General features: G+C 45.2%; 2 protein-coding genes across 2 annotated transcripts in view; both read left to right on the top strand.

Moving 5' to 3' along the window:
• QARS1 (glutaminyl-tRNA synthetase 1) overlaps positions 1-14,567 on the top strand; it is a 32,736-nt gene extending 18,169 nt beyond the window's left edge. The window contains exons 15-24 of the mRNA XM_061618835.1: positions 108-200; positions 1,335-1,472; positions 2,296-2,383; positions 3,542-3,688; positions 3,826-3,930; positions 5,442-5,534; positions 10,903-11,030; positions 13,098-13,164; positions 13,841-13,966; positions 14,323-14,567. Coding sequence (XP_061474819.1) covers positions 108-200; positions 1,335-1,472; positions 2,296-2,383; positions 3,542-3,688; positions 3,826-3,930; positions 5,442-5,534; positions 10,903-11,030; positions 13,098-13,164; positions 13,841-13,966; positions 14,323-14,373 — 1,036 coding nt within the window. The 3' untranslated portion in view covers positions 14,374-14,567. The remainder of the gene's footprint in view (positions 1-107; positions 201-1,334; positions 1,473-2,295; positions 2,384-3,541; positions 3,689-3,825; positions 3,931-5,441; positions 5,535-10,902; positions 11,031-13,097; positions 13,165-13,840; positions 13,967-14,322) is intronic.
• A 5,506-nt stretch (positions 14,568-20,073) lies between these two features.
• Positions 20,074-21,065, top strand: part of QRICH1 (glutamine rich 1) — a 40,787-nt gene continuing 39,795 nt past the window's right edge. The window contains exon 1 of the mRNA XM_061618831.1: positions 20,074-20,190. The gene's annotated coding sequence lies outside the window, so the exon portion shown is untranslated. The remainder of the gene's footprint in view (positions 20,191-21,065) is intronic.

Here is a 21,065-nt window from a genome sequence, read left to right as displayed (position 1 = left end):
CTTGGAAAAAAAAGATGAGCTGTCATGAGGTGGCAGCTGCTTATATATTGAGGATGTTGATGGTTCTAGAGATCTGAGCTCTCAGCTGTCTCTGTCTTGTCTTGTAGGTGTATCTACCCCACCTATGACTACACGCACTGTCTCTGTGACTCCATAGAGAATATCACTCACTCGCTCTGCACCAAGGAATTCCAGGCCAGGTAAGACAAAGAACTCTTGCTCAATTGGCAAATGCCCAAGTCTTTCCTGTTGGGGAGAGAAAGGAGATAAAACTCCTGATCTGTATGGACAAATCCCTTATCCCAAGGGCTCCCAGATTTAGGAGGTTTGGACTTTATGGATGTAGATGCTTCATCTGTGCTGGTGCGGGATCTGCTATCTCAGTATCTTGAGAATTCTGCCCTTCGCCTCTAATGAAAGGCAGGTTTCTAGCCCTCATGGTTAGAGTAAACACAGTAGACAAGATCTAATGGGCTTAATTTAAAGCAGGGAAGACTTTAATTAGGCAATAGGAAAAACTTCCAGATGATAAGAGGAGTTTGACAATGGAACTAATTACTATTCCTTTGCTGGAGACTTCAGGCAGAGTCTGGGTAGCCATCGGTCAGGTGTACGCTAGATCTGGATTTCCTGCATTGAACAGGACTAGATGACCTATAAGGTCCCCTGTGACTCTGTGGTTCTATACAAAGTCTCTGCCCTTTCCTCATTAATTTCTGCAGTCCTGATCCTGGCCATAAAATATTTTGCTGAAAAACAAGAGTCCTGAAAGTGAAACAAATTCTACAGAGCTAAAGAGGGGCAAACACATAGCCGATATCAACCCGTGCCAGGAAACAATTGTGCTGTGATGCGGAGGGGGGGGGGAATTGTAGATCGGGGAGGGCAAATGTGGCCCTCAGGACTGTCTCCAGGCCACCCCCCTCCTGGCCCTGCTCTGCATCTCCCTCAAGTGTTTTTGCCTAGCTGGAATGTGTCCTTGAGCCTCTTGGTTGCCTGGATGGAGGATAAAGGGGGGGGTCAGGAGAAGGGCCTTGGCACAATGGAAGAGCATCTGCCTTGCATGCAGAAGTTCCCAGGTTCAGTCCCTGGCATCTCCAGGCAGGGCTGGGAGAGATTCCCTGCCTGACAACCTTGAGAGCCGCTGCCAGTCAGTGTAGATGATACTGGACTAGATGGACTCATGGTCTGACTCGGTATAAAGCAGATTCCTGTGTTCCCATGTTCTCTTGACTGCTTTTGCCTCTGGCCACCCCACCACTGACTTGTGGCACCCAGATTGAAAAACATTTTCCACCAATGCTGACAGATGCTGTTCTTCTCTCTCTTGGCAGACGCTCCTCCTATTTCTGGCTGTGCAATGCGCTGGACGCCTACTGCCCTGTGCAGTGGGAGTATGGGCGCCTCAATCTCCTCTACACGGTGGTCTCCAAACGCAAGATCATCCGCTTGGTAGATGCAGGGGCTGTCAGGTGAGCGGACAGAGTGATGGATTATTTATTTATTTAAAATACTTGTATGTTCCCATTCAGGCCAAAGCACTCTCAAAGTAGAGTAAAAAAGATCATTGGCTTCAAATGCATAGTGGAGCTATTAGACTTCCAAATAATTTCACAGAACAATCTACTTGCAATGCTTCTGGTCCAGGCTCTCAAAGATCTTCTTGCGCATCTGGTGATCCATCGCTGCTGTGCCTCTCCTCCAAAGTTGCTCTCAGCCCTTAATATCTTTCCCCACCAGGCTCCACCCCCCTTCTTTGATGGCCTGTTACCTTGGTCTGTGAAACTTTGTTGGCAAGATTTTTGTTTGAACAGGGGCTCCCTTTCAGGCATGGTTTAGACTGACTTGACTTTCTGAACTTGGCGTCTGCATAACAACAGGCGGTAATTTGGTGTGATGTAAATATGCTGGAGGGCACTTGATTCTCCCTCTGAGGGTAGCTGGAGGGAGCAGGGGGCTCTCAGCTGGAGCTGTATCCCAGGGGCAATGGAGGGGTGCCTCACTGCTCCTTACTCACCCTCTGGTGGCGTCAGCAATTTTAGAAGATTTATATCCCGCTATTTGATTGAATGATCCCCAAAGTGGCTTACAACAGATACAACACATACTGTACTCCAAACCTACACAATGCTAGTGGCCCTTATTAGTTCTCTGGCTAATCAATGAGGCCATCAGCTCTGCAATCACAAGTTTGGGGTGGTGTGCACATTCATGCATGCTGGAAGGGGACTGGGCAGGAATGTTTTGGAGCAAGGCTCTACACCTGGCTACTCACTGCCAGCATTACCATTCCAGGGACTGGGATGACCCACGACTCTTTACGCTGACGGCTCTGCGGCGCCGAGGTTTTCCGTCAGAGGCAATCAACAATTTCTGTGCTAGGGTAAGGATGCCTCTTTTGAGTTTGGCATGACTCTCTGCCAAATGCAGTGGGTAGCGATGCCTAAATGCGGTGGGGTAGGAGGCTGGATACAGTGTTTAGGCCCTATTCCAGATGTTGTTGTGAGTCATGGAGCTTCCATGCTACTTTTTCCTTTGGGTATGGTGTGAGCAGCAAGACATGCCACAGGTGTCCCTGCTGTGGGGCTGCTGCTCTGCACAAGTGTACATGACTGGGGAGCCTATTGGACAAGTGTACATGACTGGGGAGCCTATTGGACAACAGCTAGGCAGTTGCAGGGTGCATTCTCTCTTTCTGCTCCTCCAGAAACTGTGGGCCAAGTTGCCACTCTGGGGCCACATTGGTAGGGATTGTGGCCCCTGAAAAATCTACTGGGTGACTGCCTCAATTGACCAGGGGATGGCAAAGGAACATGAGAAGCTTCCTTATTCTGAATCTGACCGTTGGTCCCCGACTAGCTCAGTATTGTCTACATCAGTGTTCTTCAACCTTGGGTCCCCAGATGTTGTCACACTACAACTCCCATCAGCCCCAGCCAGCTTAGCCAATGGCCAAGGATGATGGGAACTGTAATCCAACAAATATGGGGACCAAAGGTGGTCTACACTGATTGGCTGTGGCTCTCCAGGGTTCCAGGCAAGGGATTCTTTCCCAGCCCTTCCGGGGAGATGCTGGGGATTGAACCTGGGACCTTCTGCCTGCAAAGGAGATGCTCTGCCACTGGACTATAGGAAAGGCATCTTCCCCTTAGAGCAGGGATGGGGAACCTGTGTCCCATGAGCCTAATCCAGTTTGTCAGACCTCTTAGTCCAGCTCCCAGCACACTCCCTGAGCCACACCTCCTACCCTCTCACCTGTCCCATTCCTCAGCAAGCTGGCCATGCAGGAAGAGCTTTATTCCTTTGTTTTCTCACTGTGTTGAGAACCTGTCTGTGTACAGCATGGAAGCCAGGCAGAGAAAAGTTTTGTAAGTGAATGGTATGTGTATATTTTTTTGGCCCGTCCCACTACAGGTGTGTAGCAGCCCCAGACCACTTTCCTTAAAGTAAGTTCAGTTCCCAGGGAGAGATAAATGTTCCCTGTCTCTTGCTTAGAGAGCTAGTAGGCTAACTCTGTCCTATTTATTGGCTGACTTCACAGGTGGGCGTGACAGTTGCCCAGTGCACAATGGAGCCTCACATGCTGGAGGCTTGCGTGCGGGAGGTGCTGAATGAACAGGCGCCTCGTGCCATGGCTATCCTGGAGCCACTGCGGGTGACCATCACCAATTTCCCTGCACCACACAAAGTAAGCCTGTGATCTTTTTTTGGGGGGGGGTGATTGTGGAAGACATGGGCTTGCTATCATGCTCACCACTTAGAATCTAAACCTCTCCTAGCACAACTGTAGATCAGGATGCATCAATGCTGCTTCCTTCTTTCCAGACCTTAGAAGTCGCTGTACCCAATTTCCCTGCTGATGAGACCAAAGGTTTCCACAAAGTCCCCTTCCAGCCGACTGTCTATATTGAGCGGAGCGACTTCCGGGAGGTGAGCCTAGCGGTGTGGAACTAGGAGTGGGGGGACTCTTGCAAAACTGTGGGCACCTGAGTGGATTGTCAACTGGACGTGCCTCATCTAGGTGCAGGACATGGAAGCAGATGAGACATCACCTCTTTCCTTGCTAGAAAGTGCAGTTTGTAACATGGGCTCCAGTGTAGACAAAGACCCTCTTTTATTTAAAATGTACTTTGTTGTACTACTAATCCCTGTATGGGAGGTTGTTTCAAGGTACAGGTCCTCAGTTTGCCCATAGTTCTTGGTGATCTTGATGGTCCTCAGTGTAGTTTGTAGTCCCATCTTTACTTCCTCTCCTTTTTTTTTTTTGGCCATTGTATATAGATTTTGCATTTTCTGGACAATGGTCATCCCTGCATTGCACTGCAGATTAATTCACTCCCCTTTGAAGTGCTAGCTCCTGTGACTTGGAATATATATTTTCAATCTGGCATTGCCTCTTTCCAGAGTCAGAAGTGCACCCTGTGGCCACATCTATTGACTTGTGCCAGTTCTGCAATATATATGAATGAATTTAATGAGAACTGTACATACAAGAAAAAGTCTTGTGGTGCTCAAAGGAGCCTTGCCCATATAGGCTTCCTTTTGGTTTTCCTGCCAAAACCAAGCCTGGCTGTAAATGAGGTAAATCCCAGATCCATGTGCTATGTTCCATACTTAAGACAAATCAACAAACTGTTGCCTGTTTTCATAGAATAGCAGAGTTGGAAGGGGCCTGTAAGGCCATCAAGTCCAACTCCCTGCTCAATGCAGGAATCCAAACCAAAGCACATGTTTTGGCACATCCCTTAGTTGTGAAGTGTGAATGATGATCCTCATTCGTCCAATAATACTACATGTGAGATACAAAAATGTCACTGTTCTGCCCAATATAAATGTTGTGTGTGTGGAAATATATACACATATAAGATTTTTTTTTGTTATCCTGACACACTGTAAAGAGGTTTACCTCTTCCCCCCCCCTTAAAGGTTTTACCTTAAGGGACACCTTTTCCCACTCCTCTTTTCTGTCTACGTCACAAGCAAATTGTATGCCTGTATCATTTGGGAATATTCACATCGTACTGGGGGCTGTTCACGCCAGGCTATATTCTTCAGGCATTATAACCAGGCCATCATCTTGTCCAAATTTTAGTAGGAGCCTTTCTTGTGATGGGTGAATCCCAAGCTGGGGCAGGATTGATTGCTTCAGAGTGCTGGACCTTATTCCTTGCGTAGATGAAGCGTTCAGGCAATCAGCCGACAGCTGTGCTGTTCTGGCTGACCTAGCAGTGCACTGTGGGGATGTCCTCCTGGCCCAGGGGTCTTTGAGAATATCTACAGAGAGGTACCTTTCAGATCCCTGTTGTGTGGAGGTGTCTGATCCTATTAAGAGCTAGCTGGTGATTTAATATATAATGTTTTTACGTCCTTGTGCTTGCGGATTAAATAATTTGATTTCCCCTGTTTGGCCTCCACTGACGTGAGCATCTCTTCTGTGTCAGGTACCAGATAAAAGTTACAAGCGCCTGGCACCTGGCCAGCCAGTGGGTTTGAGGCATACAGGCTACATCATTGCTGTCCAAAACATCAATAAGGTGAGTCTCTGCAGCATCTTCTTACAGCTCTGTTCACTCTGGTGCTGTCCCTGTAGACCAGGGCCTAAGACCTGTCCGTCAAAGAAAGCATCAACTACAATGCTTGACTTGGATGAACCTCATGGACTTTTCCAGCAGCTGAGCTTGCAGCTGTCTGGGAACACTGCCTGAGCCAGCCGTGGCTCCTTTAGGTCTTTCTCCTAATTCTCAACCTACTTAGTGGTTTTTGTCTGTCTGGACAAGCAAGCAATGAAATCTAATTTGTTGTAAAATCTTTTTTTATCTGCCTTTCAATCAACTCATCCTTGAGATTGCATGAAATAGAAAACAAAATAAGGCACATGGCACAGTCATTAACCAAAATGGAGACAATAGTCAAGTAATCAGAAGGCTAGGACTGGGGAGGGCAGCTATGAGAGAACTAGAAAAGGTCCTCAAATGCAAAGATGTATCACTGAACACCAAAGTCAGGATCATTCAGACCATGGTATTTCCAATTTCTATGTATGGATGTGAAAGTTAGACAGTGAAAAAAGCAGATAAGAGAAAAATCAACTCATTTGAAATGTGGTGTTGGAGGAGAGCTTTGCACATACCATGGATTGCAAAAAAGACAAATAAATTGGTGTTAGAACAAATTAAACCAGAACTATCACTAGAAGCTAAAATGATGAAACTGAGGTTATCATACTTTGGACACATAATGAGGAGACCTGATACACTAGAAAAGGTAATAATGCTGGGAAAAACAGGAGGGAGTAGAAAAAGAGGAAGGCCAAACAAGAGATAAGAACATAAGAAGAGCCTGCTGGATCAGGCCAGTGGCCCATCTAGTCCAGCATCCTGTTCTCACAGTGGCCAACCAGGTGCCTGGGGGAAGCCCGCAAGCAGGACCCGAGTGCAAGAACACTCTCCCCTCCTGAGGCTTCCGGCAACTGGTTTTCAGAAGCATGCTGCCTCTGACTAGGGTGGCAGAGCACAGCCATCATGGCTAGTAGCCATTGATAGCCCTGTCCTCCATGAATTTGTCTAATCTTCTTTTAAAGCCGTCCAAGCTGGTGGCCATTACTGCATCTTGTGGGAGCAAATTCCATAGTTTAACTATGCGCTGAGTAAAGAAGTCCTTCCTTTTGTCTGTCCTGAATCTTCCAACATTCAGCTTCTTTGAATGTCCACGAGTTCTAGTATTATGAGAGATGGAGAAGAACTTTTCTCTATCCACTTTCTCAATGCCATGCATAATTTTATACACTTCTATCATGTCTCCTCTGACCCGCCTTTTCTCTAAACTAAAAAGCCCCAAATGCTGCAACCTTTCCTCGTAAGGGAGTCGCTCCATCCCCTTGATCATTCTGGTTGCCCTCTTCTGAACCTTTTCCAACTCTATAATATCCTTTTTGAGATGAGGCGACCAGAACTGTACACAGTATTCCAAATGCGGCCGCACCATAGATTTATACAACGGCATTATGATATCGGCTGTTTTATTTTCAATACCTTTCCTAATTATCGCTAGCATGGAATTTGCCTTTTTCACAGCTGCCGCACACTGGGTCGACATTTTCATCGTGCTGTCCACTACAACCCCGAGGTCTCTCTCCTGGTCGGTCACCGCCAGTTCAGACCCCATGAGCGTATATGTGAAATTCAGATTTTTTGCTCCAATATGCATAATTTTACACTTGTTTATATTGAATTGCATTTGCCATTTTTCTGCCCATTCACTCAGTTTGGAGAGGTCTTTTTGGAGCTCTTCGCAATCCCTTTTTGTTTTAACAACCCTGAACAATTTAGTGTCATCAGCAAACTTGGCCACTTCACTGCTCACTCCTAATTCTAGGTCATTAATGAACAAGTTGAAAAGTACAGGTCCCAATACCGATCCTTGAGGGACTCCACTTTCTACAGCCCTCCATTGGGAGAACTGTCCGTTTATTCCTACTCTCTGCTTTCTGCTTCTTAACCAATTTCTTATCCACAAGAGGACCTCTCCTCTTATTCCATGACTGCTAAGCTTCCTCAGAAGCCTTTGGTGAGGTACCTTGTCAAACGCTTTTTGAAAGTCTAAGTACACTATGTCCACTGGATCACCTCTATCTATATGCTTGTTGACACTCTCAAAGAATTCTAATAGGTTACTGAGACAGGACTTTCCCTTGCAGAAGCCATGCTGGCTCTGCTTCAGCAAGGCTTGTTCTTCTATGTGCTTAGTTAATCTAGCTTTAATAATACTTTCTACCAGTTTTCCAGGGACAGAAGTTAAGCTAACTGGCCTGTAATTTCCGGGATCCCCTCTGGATCCCTTTTTGAAGATTGGCGTTACATTTGCCACTTTCCAGTCCTCAGGCACGGAGGAGGACCCAAGGGACAAGTTACATATTTTAGTTAGCAGATCAGCAATTTCACCTTTGAGTTCTTTGAGAACTCTCGGGTGGATGCCATCCGGGCCCGGTGATTTGTCAGTTTTTATATTGTCCATTAAGCTTAGAACTTCCTCTCTCGTTACCACTATTTGTCTCAGTTCCTCAGAATCCCTTCCTGCAAATGTTAGTTCAGGTTCAGGGATCTGCCCTATATCTTCCACTGTGAAGACAGATGCAAAGAATTCATTTAGCTTCTCTGCAATCTCCTTATCGTTCTTTAGTACACCTTTGACTCCCTTATCATCCAAGGGTCCAATTGTCTCCCTAGATGGTCTCCTGCTTTGAATGTATTTATAGAATTTTTTGTTGTTGGTTTTTATGTTCTTAGCAATGTGCTCCTCAAATTCTTTTTTAGCATCCCTTATTGTCTTCTTGCATTTCTTTTGCCAGAGTTTGTGTTTTTTTTTATTTTCTTCATTTGGACAAGACTTCCATTTTTTGAAGGAAGACTTTTTGCCTCTAAGAGCTTCCTTGACTTTGCTCGTTAACCATGCTGGCATCTTCTTGGCCCTGGCGGTACCTTTTCTGGTCTGCGGTATGCACTCCAGTTGAGCTTCTAATATAGTGTTTTTAAACAACTTCCAAGCATTTTCGAGTGATGTGACCCTCTGGACTTTGTTTTTCAGCTTTCTTTTTACCAATCCCCTCATTTTTGTGAAGTTTCCTCTTTTGAAGTCAAATGTGACCGTGTTGGAGTTTCTTGGCAATTGGCCAGTTACATGTATGTTTAATTTAATAGCACTGTGGTCACTGCTCCCAATCGGTTCAACAATACTTACATCTCGCACCAGGTCCCGGTCCCCACTGAGGATTAAGTCCAGGGTTGCCGTCCCTCTGGTCGGTTCCATGACCAACTGGTCTAGGGAATAGTCATTTAGAATATCTAGAAACTTTGCTTCTTTGTCATGACTGGAACACATATGCAGCCAGTCTATGTCCGGGTAGTTGAAGTCACCCATTACTACCACATTTCCTAGTTTGGATGCTTCCTCAATTTCATATCTCATGTCGAGGTCTCCCTGAGCATTTTGATCAGGGGGACGATAGATCGTTCCCAGTATTAAGTCCCTCCTGGGGCATGGTATCACCACCCCCAACGATTCTGTGGAGGAGTCTGCCTCTTTTGGGGTTTCGAGCTTGCTGGATTCAATGCCTTCTTTCACGTATAGAGCGACTCCGCCACCAATACGTCCTTCCCTGTCCTTCCGATATAGTTTATATCCAGGGATAACCGTATCCCACTGGTTTTCTCCATTCCACCAGGTCTCCGTTATGCTCACTATATCAATGCTCTCCTCTAAGACCAAGCACTCCAGTTCTCCCATCTTGGTTCGCAGGCTCCTAGCATTAGCGTACAGGCACTTGTAAGCAGTGTCTCTCTTCAAGTGTCTTTGGCACTTGTGGTTAGGCCTGTGGTAATTTTGCTCTTCTGAATTTATATCCTGTGCCCCTGCTCTCACAATGCCTACTTCTAGGCCTACCCCTTTTAAAATTTCATCATTTCTTTGGTTTTTATCCCAGGGGGGAGGTTTATTCCGAACCGGACCTTTCTCAGCTCCTGTCGGGTTTCCCCCCTCAGTCAGTTTAAAAGCTGCTCTGCCACCTTTTTAATTTTAAGTGCCAGCAGTCTGGTTCCATTCTGGATCAAGTGGAGCCCGTCCCTTTTGTACAGGCCCGGCTTGTCCCAAAAAGTTCCCCAGTGCCTAACAAATCCAAACCCTTCCACCCGACACCATCGTCTCATCCACGCATTGAGACTGCGAAGCTGGGCCTGTCTGGCTGGTCCTGTGTGTGGAAGATGGATTGATTCCATAAAGGAAGCCACAGAGCTGAACTTACAAGATTTGAACAGGGTGGTTCATGACAGATGCTCTTGGAGGTCGCTGATTCATATGGTCGCCATAAGTCGTAATTGACTTGAAGGCACATAACAACAACAACAAACGCACACACCAGTTCTCTAGCTCTCCTCCACAGATTTCTGAAGCTAAGTTTATTTTTCTTGCAAAGGTCAGAACTCAGTAAAGAGGACACTTGCACCAGGCACTGTGTGATTAAGCCGTTTGACATCTTCCCCAATATCCTGTTCCACTGTTACATTCTCCAGTTGAATATCTTATTCCTGAGATTAAGATAAAAAAGGGGAAAGGATTTCGCTGCTGCCTTTGCAGTTGCATAAACAGATACTATTGCTATAACACATTGCCTCTAAGAGTACAGCAGGACTTTGCAGTGGTGGCCTCTACATTTTTCTGAATGAAATTCAGCTGAACTCAAGTCTATAATTTATTGCAGCCCCCCCCTTTCTATTACAGGAAAGCATTGTAAAATGTTGCTCTAACATTTTCTGGTGTTTGGTATGTTTGTGGCCTGCTTATTGTGCTTTTTGCTCCAATTGGATTGTGATGTTCACATCGCAAGATAATCTTGAAGTGTTTCATGTTTGAAATTTACTAGTTTATTCTGTGTTGCAAGGTGTCCTGCTGCTTGAGCTGAACACAAATGAAATAATAGCTTTCATGCATGCCAGATCAGCTCAGAAGTTGTTTGAGTGTCACCTTGCATTAAGTCACCATAGAGTCCTTTTTTTATTCCTTGATCCAAAGAACAACCAACATTTCTAGATTTTGTGAAGGAGCATACAACAGGAAGGTAATTTTGACTTCTCTGGAACTGGCAAATAAGCTTGCCAGTAAATTAAATGCAACTGCAAGGAACTTGTAGGGAGATACAGGTATCAATTTGAGGTCTGTGCATATGGCCTCCGAGCAAGAGCGAGTGAGCTGAGTGTGAGAACTTCATTCTGGAGAACAAGTGCTCATCTTCTCCTCCTTTGCTTTGAGCAGAAGAAATAAAGAAGGGACCGTTGCAAGGGGATTGTATTGAAATGGGATGGCGAAGAGGTTTGGTGTCCCTATGGAGCTGACCTTCACTTCTATGCCTAGGACACCAATGGACGTGTACGAGAGTTAGAGGTGACCTGCACAAAGTCGGAGGCAGCAGAGAAACCGAAAGCCTTTATCCATTGGGTCTCGAATCCTCTTGTGTGCGAAGTTCGACAGTATGAGCGACTGTGAGTATCGGGATAGCAATTGCTCCATTCTCTTTGCAAATTTGTGGTTTGAGAAGTCTTCCCATGTGTTCTTTGCCCTTGAGTCTTATTCCTAATAAGAGGAATGGGCAACAAGGGGCACAACCAATTCCTTCTCTTTCTCTGCCTCCCTCCTCTCCTCAACCCTGGCTTAGCCCACAAATGTTATGTATTTTGGTATTGCATAGTGGTGATATGTATTCAAAGAGGGTTGGACAGAGCTAGGTTCCCACGCCTTTTGAGTTTACACAGAAGCTAGACTTACAACTATATCGGGGGGGCGGGGCAGCTGGGAAAATGGATTATACCTTCTCTATTTATTTATTTAGGGAATTTGTATGCTGCTCTTAGAGCATTCTCTCAGAGCAGCTCGAACTGTGAAATCATCCTAAATCACATAAAAACAGGAACTGCAGAGAAGCAGGCCATGTTCAGATGATCAACTCTCAGCTTTCTAAATCAAGATACACACAAGCTTCAGGCCCCTGTACACAGCTGCTTTGCACTTCCGTTTTGTAGGAGTGGCAAAATAACTCAGGAAGCCATGGTTAACCTTAATTTTCTGTTATTTCCAAACTGAGAAACTATGGTTAAAGACTTCTGAACAAAGCCAGGAACTGGAAGCCAAATTTGAACCTCGGCTTCGAATTCTGTTTTATTTGGAAGCCAGTTTCACAGCTCGAACATAATAGAAAGCTACAGTACTTGTGAAAGTGTTTTTTTTTAATTAATGGAATTTGTATATGCCTAATTGTAAAATTGTCTAAGCAGTAGCGAAGTAGACTTACTAAGCCAAGATGTCACCATCTGTACGTGGCCTAAGAACCCTCCTTGGAAGGAGTGTTTCAGATGCTGTGGCTGAAAAGGGCCTGTCACTAGACTGTGCCTGTCTCACTTTCACAGGATGGGGGACCCTGTGTAGGTCCTCCAGAGATGACTGTAATGTTTTCTCCTTGCTGTTCAGACAGATTCATGTGGAAGCATAGACGTTGTTGAGGTAGCTGCTGTCCCAAACCATTTAGTGTTTTAAAGGTTAACACCAGTACCTGGTAATGGACTGGAAGCCAAGCGCAGCTCTTCAAAGACTGGCAACGTGTGTTTCTGGCACCAATCTTGGCAGAACAAACCAGAGTAATGAGATTAAACAATTAACAGTGATATTAAACAGTGTAATACATTAAAGTCAAACTATAAATAATAAATATGCTACACAGACAAGACTTCTGATGGCTATAATGGCGATGAATGCATTTGCAATATTTATGACAAACAATACATAAGAAAAAAGTTGAACCTGTTTAATTTTGGTGATGTAGACCTCATGCACAGGGAACTGCTGTACAAGAACACATGCCACTGAGGAAGACTTACCAAGCCAGAATGCATCTGGCATTCCTGGTGTTCATAGAACTTCCACTGAAATATATTAAGAACATTTACTGTGCTAAGTTTTTCCATCTTAGTAATTACTGCATGTTTCTTATACATGCAGTGGATGTATTATCATGTTCTTCTCTATCTTTTTGTTTTTGCTTTTCACATTCATGACAACATCCAACAAGTCTTGGCAGAGCAGAGCCAACACGTGTCACATGCAGAGGTAGTTGCTTCCCAGTCTAAAGTGAGGTGTTTTCACTCCATCCCTATAGCACCTAACTGGGAAATATGCATTAACTGCATCAGATGCTCCACTGCAAAAGAGAATCTTTTCCCTGAGATGATAATTGTTGTTGGTTTTGTTGCTTCCTGCCAAGCCAGTGTTGAAAAGAGCTCATTGAACATGTACAGGACCCTTTGTGAGGCTGAGATCTGTGTTGTCTGCCCAGCTTGCTCCATTCAGTGAAATGACTCAGGCCTGATGTGTCTGTGTGATGCCATGGTAGAAGGAACATCATGCCTTGGCCATTCCCCAGGGGGCTAGGAAAGGCCTCTGGAAAACCCAAACGTAGGATAAAGGCATGCCATAAGCCAGTCTGTCCAACAGAACCCTCTCATCTTCTGTTCCAGCAGCCCAATCCTAAATGTGTCCAAAAACCTTTTGGCTTGCAGGTTCCTGCACAAGAATCCTGAAGACCCCACAGAGGTGCCAGGGGGCTTCCTGACTGATGTCAATCCTGTGAGTCCTGGGCCCAGAAGAGGTTTTATGGCTTGGACTGGGGAGGACAGAACAGGGGGAGGGGGGTGTTGTGAGGATGGGTGTAACGTGTGAGAATTGAGGAAGGGCACTCAAACTTTTTTTTTATTGGAAAAGGAGAAAATTCAAGAACACAAAGACAAATAATTCCATTATACCATATGACAAGATTAAAGTGGAGGAATGAGAGGACAAAACATACTAAGAATTAATAGATATTAAAAACAAGATTAATAATGCACAAGGAAATTGCCAAGGAAGCATCTCATGGTGCTATCAAAGTACACCTAAGCAAAACCTTTTGTTAGGTGCCTCCTCTATGCTAGTGTGCGCGTGTGCGTGTACAATTTGGTAGGAAGTAGGAGTGAACTAGAGTGTGTGGATTGGGGTATGCATAATCAACTAATGTCTGGGCCAACTTAAAAGTGCATCTCTTCCGACAAGCCATACAAATACTGGTGAAGGCAGGTTACTGCAAGAGTGTGTGTGCTTCAGGAGTTCACGAGGAGGAAAACTGCAGTTGCGTATTTTAATCAGTGGGGATGAAGAGCCTTTGACATGCCTTTCTGAGAGATGTTCCATTGCCTTGTTTTAGTCTTCTCTCTCTCTCATTCTCTCTCTCTCTCCCTCTCTCTCCCTCTCTCCCCTCCCCCTGCAGAATTCCCTCTCTGTGATTGAGGAGGCTCTGGTGGACAGATCCGTGTGGGAGGCCAAGCCATTTACCAAATTTCAGTTTGAGCGGCTTGGTTATTTCTCAGTAGATCCTGACAGCACAGATGCAAAGGTCAGTCCCAAAAAGATGAGAAAACCTAGAAGGGATTTGTTGAATTCAACTGTAAGTAAGGGCATTTCACCTGCATATTAGGAAGAACTACTACCTTGGAAAGTGCTGGACTCTCCTATTAGAGGTTTTCCTGTAGAGACTGGATAGCCTTCTGTCAAGGATGCTGTGGTAGTAGATGACCTGCCATAGGCATGGGGTTGGACTAGATGACCTTTGATGTTCCTTCCAACTCTTATGATTCCTGTAAGGCCTTGAGGTCAGGTGGGGGGATAGGTCGCTCCCCAAAAAGGGAGATGATGGGGAGGAAGAAATGGGTGGCAAAGGAGTCAATCTCTTGTAATTTGCTTCTTCTGCAGCTTGTATTCAACCAGACGGTGACTCTGAAGGAGGATCCTGGGAAGGTGTGATGAAGCTTCCATGGCGGTTTCTCATCTTGTGCAAGGTGGCTCAGGAATCACATTTCCTGCCCCCCCTTCCCCTGCTTGGCTGGGAGTGATGGTGGCATGCAGCACCAGCACAGTTGCCTGTCCTAATGCCACAGTTGCCTTAACATGCATCCTGGATAGAGATCCACCACATCAATAAAAGGGAGCCGCTTCAAGTTTGGCTGTGGTGTTGGCAATGGTGTGCAAGTGTGTATATGTGTGAGAGTGTGTGGCAGTGGGGAAACTACTTTAGCTGTAGGCCCCTCTTTTGAGGGTGGGTATCAAAAGTTACTATGTACAAAGGTCTGTTGATAAAAGTTAAATGGGCAGCCTACATATTTTTTTTAAATTGTAACCTGCAGATTCAAAGAATATTTATTGCCCTTCTGAAATGCAACTGGGAACTAGAATTAGGATTCTCTCCCCCCCCCCACTTTTCATTTCTTGGTGTTTGTAATGTACCTGCCTGTTGCTGTGGAACTGCTTGGGCTGGGGAACCGAAACCCCTAATACGCACAAAGGAGAGAACATATTGGTTCCTTCTGTTGAAGGTTAAAGGATGTATCTTACTTAATACAAAACTACGAATCCCAATTGCAGCAATATATCTTGATATATTACATCAGGAACAGAGGTGTTGCAGAGATGTCCACAGAGAAACCTAACACCAGCTGTAACCTCCAAACCAAACTTAAAGCCCATTTAGAGCTCATTGCAGTAGTGCACTGGTATTGTAGGCCCAGTTTTGCGGAACTCCCTCCTAGCTGAACATCGGGCACTTGACAAAGATTTTCCTATCTCAGCAGGCATTTTAAGGCAGTCTTCTGTTTCTAGGATGAATTTTAATTGTTCTCATTCTTTGTATGGTCTTTTAATTTTATGTGCACCACTTAGAAATTTGGACTATTAAGTGGTATATAAATACTTGAATTTTCCAATCCCAGATATCTCTAGGTGGGACTGGGGAAGACTTTTGTCTGAAATCCTGCAGAGCTGTTGCCAGTCAGCGAAGGCAATAAACTTCCACTCTTGGCTTCATTCTCTCTCTCTTTACCTAGTCTCCTCTGTCTCTTTAAGAACTTATGTTTAAAAATTACCTTTATTGCATTTTTCTCTTTTGCTTCTTTCCTACTTCTGTGTAACCAATTGTATTCTTTAACACTTTCCCCTCCTTTTTACTTTCTCCCAACTAGTGCAAAGTAACCCCACTAAATGCAATGGGACTTACGCCCACGTACCTACAGCATTCCAGCCTTTGTATGAACCTATGGCATACATTTAAAGCACATAACTTCCCCCAAAGAATCCTGGGCACTGTATGTAGTTTGTCAAGGGTGCTGGGAATTGTAACTTTGTGAGGGGTGAACTACAGTTAGGGTGCTTTTTTTGGGGGGGGGGGACTGTTAGCAAGACTCCTCTGTAAACACGTTTCACATTCACCCATTCTACAAGTCTTGGTAATTAGGATCTTTTGACACCGGCAATAGTGCTTCTTGGCAGATTTACCCAGTAACAGATCTTAAACATGGGGATATTTATTGAGCATAGACACAAAGAATCAAAATATATACACTTAACACTTCAATGGGGAGTAGCTCAGTAACAGTACATATCTATTGACATCAATGAGGCTAGGTCAGTAATATGCATGAGGGGATTAGACAAATAAACCTAATCATAATTAAACCCACATACATGCTCAATATATATATACACACACAGACACACATGAAGGAGCAAGCACATAAGGCAGAAGAGAAGGGAGGGAAGTTGAGTTCATCACAACTGAGGAAGGCACACTAGCCTGCCCTTTCTCTCTCTCTGGGCTCACTTTGCAGACTATGCCTCAGTAATGTGCAGCTGGGCAGGGAGGACCAGAGCATGGCTTCTGAAAACACGCATGAGTCAAAGACAGGTAGAGAGGACAGATGTGGAGGCTACAATTTGTAGGAAAAGGACCTCCAGAAGACAGGATAAAGAGCAAGATACACCTTTCCCAGCCCTGATGGGCAATCTAGAAATCAAACTGGGGTGCGTTGAGACTCCTGGGTCATGCAGGGAAACAGCAGATGCAGCAGGCCGGGGTCCGGAAATGCCTTCTTAGATCTCTGCTTTGCCTAGCAAAGGTCCAGAGCAAAACAGGAAAAGTAGTGGATCCCTGAAAAGAGCTTTTGAAGCAGCTTCAGCAAGCAGGGACCTGTTTCAGCAGACAGGGGTCCAGAGACAGTGAAGGAAGAGCAGGAGAGTCAGATCTCTGGGTTCTGGCTGGCTAAGTGATTCAGCAGGCAATTTCAGGTATAGTGATATTCAGCAGTGTGGGTGACCAAGACTCAGAGACCAGAACAGTGATTCAGCAGGTGATTTCATAGTGGAACTGGGCAACCAGAACCCCCAAAATGGCTCTAGGAGCCCAGTTTTTATACCTTTTTGGACAAAAGCATCAAAGGGAAATACAGAATTGATTGGGTCAGGCAGGTATCCTTCCTTAATTTCCATACCTATTATGATTTGTATGGTCAGGGTGATGGGCTTTTCTTTTGTGAAGACAGATGGTGGAATTCACCTTTTAGCTAGCTTGATGAGATTTCAACAATGGGCTCCTCTCTTGAGGGCCAAACTTGTACAATTACTTTCAGGATTGCATTGATTGGATTGCCAAAGGTCATGTCCTGTGCATATGACTGGCATCCTCTCAGTTGAAATGACAAACTTACCTCTTTCAGCTGCTTTTTTTCTTTCAGGTCTCAAGCAGCATCTTTTTGCAAAATGAACCAAACTGAAGCCATTTAAAAAATCATAGAGGCCATGTTGGGGTAGAGTGTCTCTGAGGTTTATAGGCTCGTAGCCAGCCTGCCAACAGGACTTTTTGAAATAATAAATGTTCATGATGTCATTGTAAAATAGCATCCACCATCTGATGTAGTTGCCTCTGCACTGTGAAAGTTTGTGCCAGAGCAAGTCTGTTTAATCTTCTAGGTGTCACAAAATCTCTTTCAGCTTTGCAGTATAAACTGATGCATCCAGCTGTTCCTATCAAATTTGACCATAAGAATACATCAGGAAAAGAGGCAGATGTTGGGAAGCAATGCAGATGTTTGCACTGCTAAAAACTGTTGAGTTTCAACCTCTTCATCTGTTACATCTTTTATACTGTGATAATATCCCATGTGGGTGAAACATAGCGGCTGTGATGTAGCCCTGAAGGGTAAAGAAATGTTCATGAAACTCCTGGGATAAATCCTGGGGCTGCCAACATGATGGCTATAGAAGCACCCTTGAGGACTTTCTTTGGTGCATGTGAAGTCTCTGCACTTCCCCCTGATCCATGAGCCTGCAAGGATGGTTACATTGCCACTCACCCCCTTTGAAAAGTTTCATACAGCTGAAGGTGGAAGTTGGACGAATAATGCACTTTTCAACTCATGTGTTTTTCAAGGCTCAGATTGTCACCTGGGCAGCTGAACAGAAAGTGGAATGATCAAAGGTATAGGAGGGTAAAGGGAGCAATCTGGAGACTGAGGGGGAGGTACTGAGAGTGAAGTGGGGAGAAAATATGCCATAGGAGTTAGGAGGGAAAGACTCAGTAAAATGCATCCTCTTGAATGGATCTTCATACTTCCTCCCCCCTTGAAAAAACACCCCACCATTACATCACAAGTGCAACTGTCTCCACTGATTAAACTGTTAAACCCCCCCCCACACACACACAGATGATACTTTCCAGGGCTGCCATGGTGCAGAAACATGGATTTAAGGCAAAGGCTCCCAAAACGATGGTCTGTGGACTTCATTCAGGTCATCCATAGTCTGCAAAAATACACTTAAATCACATATTATCTAGCACAGTGCATTGCAATTGTTACAACAGGCAGAAAAATCATTAAGTGGTCTGCCAAGACCCTCTTATTTTCAAGTGGTCTGGGGGGGAGTTTGGGAACCACTGATCTAAGGCATGGATCTTTATGGATCCTCATAATTTTTTTGCAAGGGATTCAAAACCACTATATATGTTCTGTGAGTTGGAGATGGTTTTGCTGTTATCCTATGCTTGATCTCATGAACTTCCGTGCCTTGGATCAGGTTTTTTTTTTTTTTTTTTTTGGTGCTGGGAAGTACCTGATCTGTGATTTTTACAGTGGGGTCTGCTAATATAAACTTCAGTGTAACAGTTTTAGGCAGTAGGGGGGAAATGGATATAGAGCTTTGCACAAAGAGGGCCAGAGTGTTGGACTAGGACCTGAGAAACCAGGGTACAGATCCTCACTCAGCCATGAATCTCACTGGGTGACCTTGGGCCAGTCACTGCCTCTCATTCTAACTCACAGGGTTGTTGGGGTTAAATAAGGAGTGGGAGAACCATATATGCCATCTTGAGCTCATCGGGAAAAAAGGTAGCTTATAAATGCAACAAATAATGTCAGCTCTGGTATTTCATAGTTTTATGTATTTATTACCCCATCCTTCCTTCAGTTAGGGTACAACACTCTTTTCCCATTTTCCTTGTATTCTCGCAACAACTCTGAGGTAAATTAGGCTACGAGACAGCCTTATGTGCCCAGTGAAGATTTGAACACAGGGTTGTGGATTACACCCCTCTTCCGTCCCTGCCAAGCACTGATAGGATCGCACAGCGCAATTTCCGTTAAAGGCAAAAACCAGTCCTCATGTGTAGGTACCAAAGCAGGCGATGGGCTTTGTCTGAACTGTGACGATTTTAAAAACGTGTGGATGTTCCATTATGTTAAACCAGGATCCCCAGCCCTACTCTCAAGGACAAAGGAAGAGTGCTCCCCCCTTTCAGATTCTGCAAAAGCCAATCAATACATGCCCAGCTAGAATAAGGCGTGCAGGCGTGTCCTATTTGTACGGACCCTTTCAGCTGCAGAATTCTGGATTCCCCCAGCCCCACTCCCGTCCCATCCTCCTACATCCAGGCCTGGCCGGCAATAGTATCTAGTACGCTGCTCGCGTCTGGGAAATGCTAACTGATTTCCCCTCTGTTCGGAGCAAGCAGAGAGGCGGGTGGTTGGAGCAGCCAAAACGCAACTCGTCATCAGTCTCTCGCCGCTCCGCCTGCCTGCGTGAGTCGAGCGGCTGCTGCACAAGCCTGGATCGCCGGTCACATGGATGCCTGTTTTTCCTCCCTTCGCTAACCTTTGCCCTTTAGAAGCGGCCTGATCCGGGCCTAGCGCCTGATTCCGATCCTCGCTCGCCCCCTTACCCCTCTTCTTCAAGGAAGGCTGAATTCGGGGTCACTGCACCTTTAAAGTCCTGCACATTTTCTGCTGTGTACAAACACCAAGGTCTAGTCTCAAAGTTAGTAACTTTAGGTCCCTTTTAAGGTGGACTGGAGAAGGGTTGCTAGAAAGCAGCGTGGGTAGCTCTGTGCCCGCTTGTCTATCGGGTGCTGGCTGAGCAAGATCACCAATACAAAGCTAGAAAAAACCCAAACCCCTCCGTGAGGCGAAGCCAAAGAAACTGGTTTGAGAAAGAGGAGCAGCGGCGTTTTGCTTGCTTGAACGATGGCAGATGAAGTTGTCACCTGCAGATGGTGGGCCGCGCGCCACCTTAAGAACCGGTTGTTGGTGCTGTAGGGTGGGAGGTTGTCAGCAAGCACATGGGGATATTAAAGCAGCCAGCGCCTTTCTTTTACAAGTTGGAATAGCTAGCCTTGTCCCTTGTGGTGTAGGAGATGGAGGTAGGCTGGGTCCTCTCCTTCGACACTGCTCCTGAGTGAAACACCTACTGGAAGGCCCATTGCTCATCCCTGGGCACGTGCAACAGCCATTTGGGCCCAAGGTGTGTGTGTGGGCAGTGCAAAGAAGTCTCCTGCAGCCTTTGTATTATAGCAGCCAGGTAGGTTAGGATGGTCAAGCCAAGAGGACCTCTGCCGGAAATGTATGAACCCTGCTGGTTTCTTGTTATGAACTATATCAGCAGTGGTATTAATGGCACAATTTTAACATGTTCTCACAACAGTCCTATGAGGCAGGCTACAATTATTCCCCCTTTATAGATGGAGAACAGTAACTGAGGGATAAAGGCCATTAGTAATAGAAATATGTCCTCAGGCATATGTATGTCTTCTAGGCTAGATCATCATACAGCTGCTGCCGAAGCTAGTATTACTCCTCTTCTAGCTGGTAGAAGATGGCTGTGACAAAGCACCTGGAAAGAGGTGCCAACTGTTTCCATTTGCCATAAATATGGCTCAGCTGCCGTGAATGCTCTGTTTCAGAGGGCTTGGAGGAAGGAGCTCTTAATTCCAGCCAAGCAGTGTAAAGAGTTAAGTTATTCTGCTGCTAAATCATTTCCCTTTTTAAACCAAAAAAGCCAAGACTTGGTCATGTTTATTAATCCATCTCAAGTGACTTGTGGTCTCCTGTCTGTGGTCAATGAGCCAGATGGGTTTGGTTTCTGAATTGTGTGATACTCTTCAGAAGAGAAAGCTGTGATGCAGGTTTTGGGGAGAACTTTGTTGCTTTCCTGTGGTTGATTGCTAGAATCCTTCTACAGTTTTCACTGATTTGATGTTTCTGTAGAGCATCAGTGAAATTAAAACTGCTTAGAGGACTTTAAATTCAAGCTGTATATAAATTTTGTTAAATAAAATAATAAAATCTCCAGCCCTTGGCAGAACTGGTTCTGTTGCAAGTTCAAATGAGTTCAGATTG

The sequence above is a fragment of the Rhineura floridana genome, chromosome 3 (assembly GCF_030035675.1).
Source record: "Rhineura floridana isolate rRhiFlo1 chromosome 3, rRhiFlo1.hap2, whole genome shotgun sequence".
Lineage (NCBI taxonomy): Eukaryota > Metazoa > Chordata > Lepidosauria > Squamata > Rhineuridae > Rhineura > Rhineura floridana.
The sequence above is the reverse complement of the archived record's forward strand: the minus strand, read 5'-3'. Positions and strand labels throughout refer to the sequence as shown.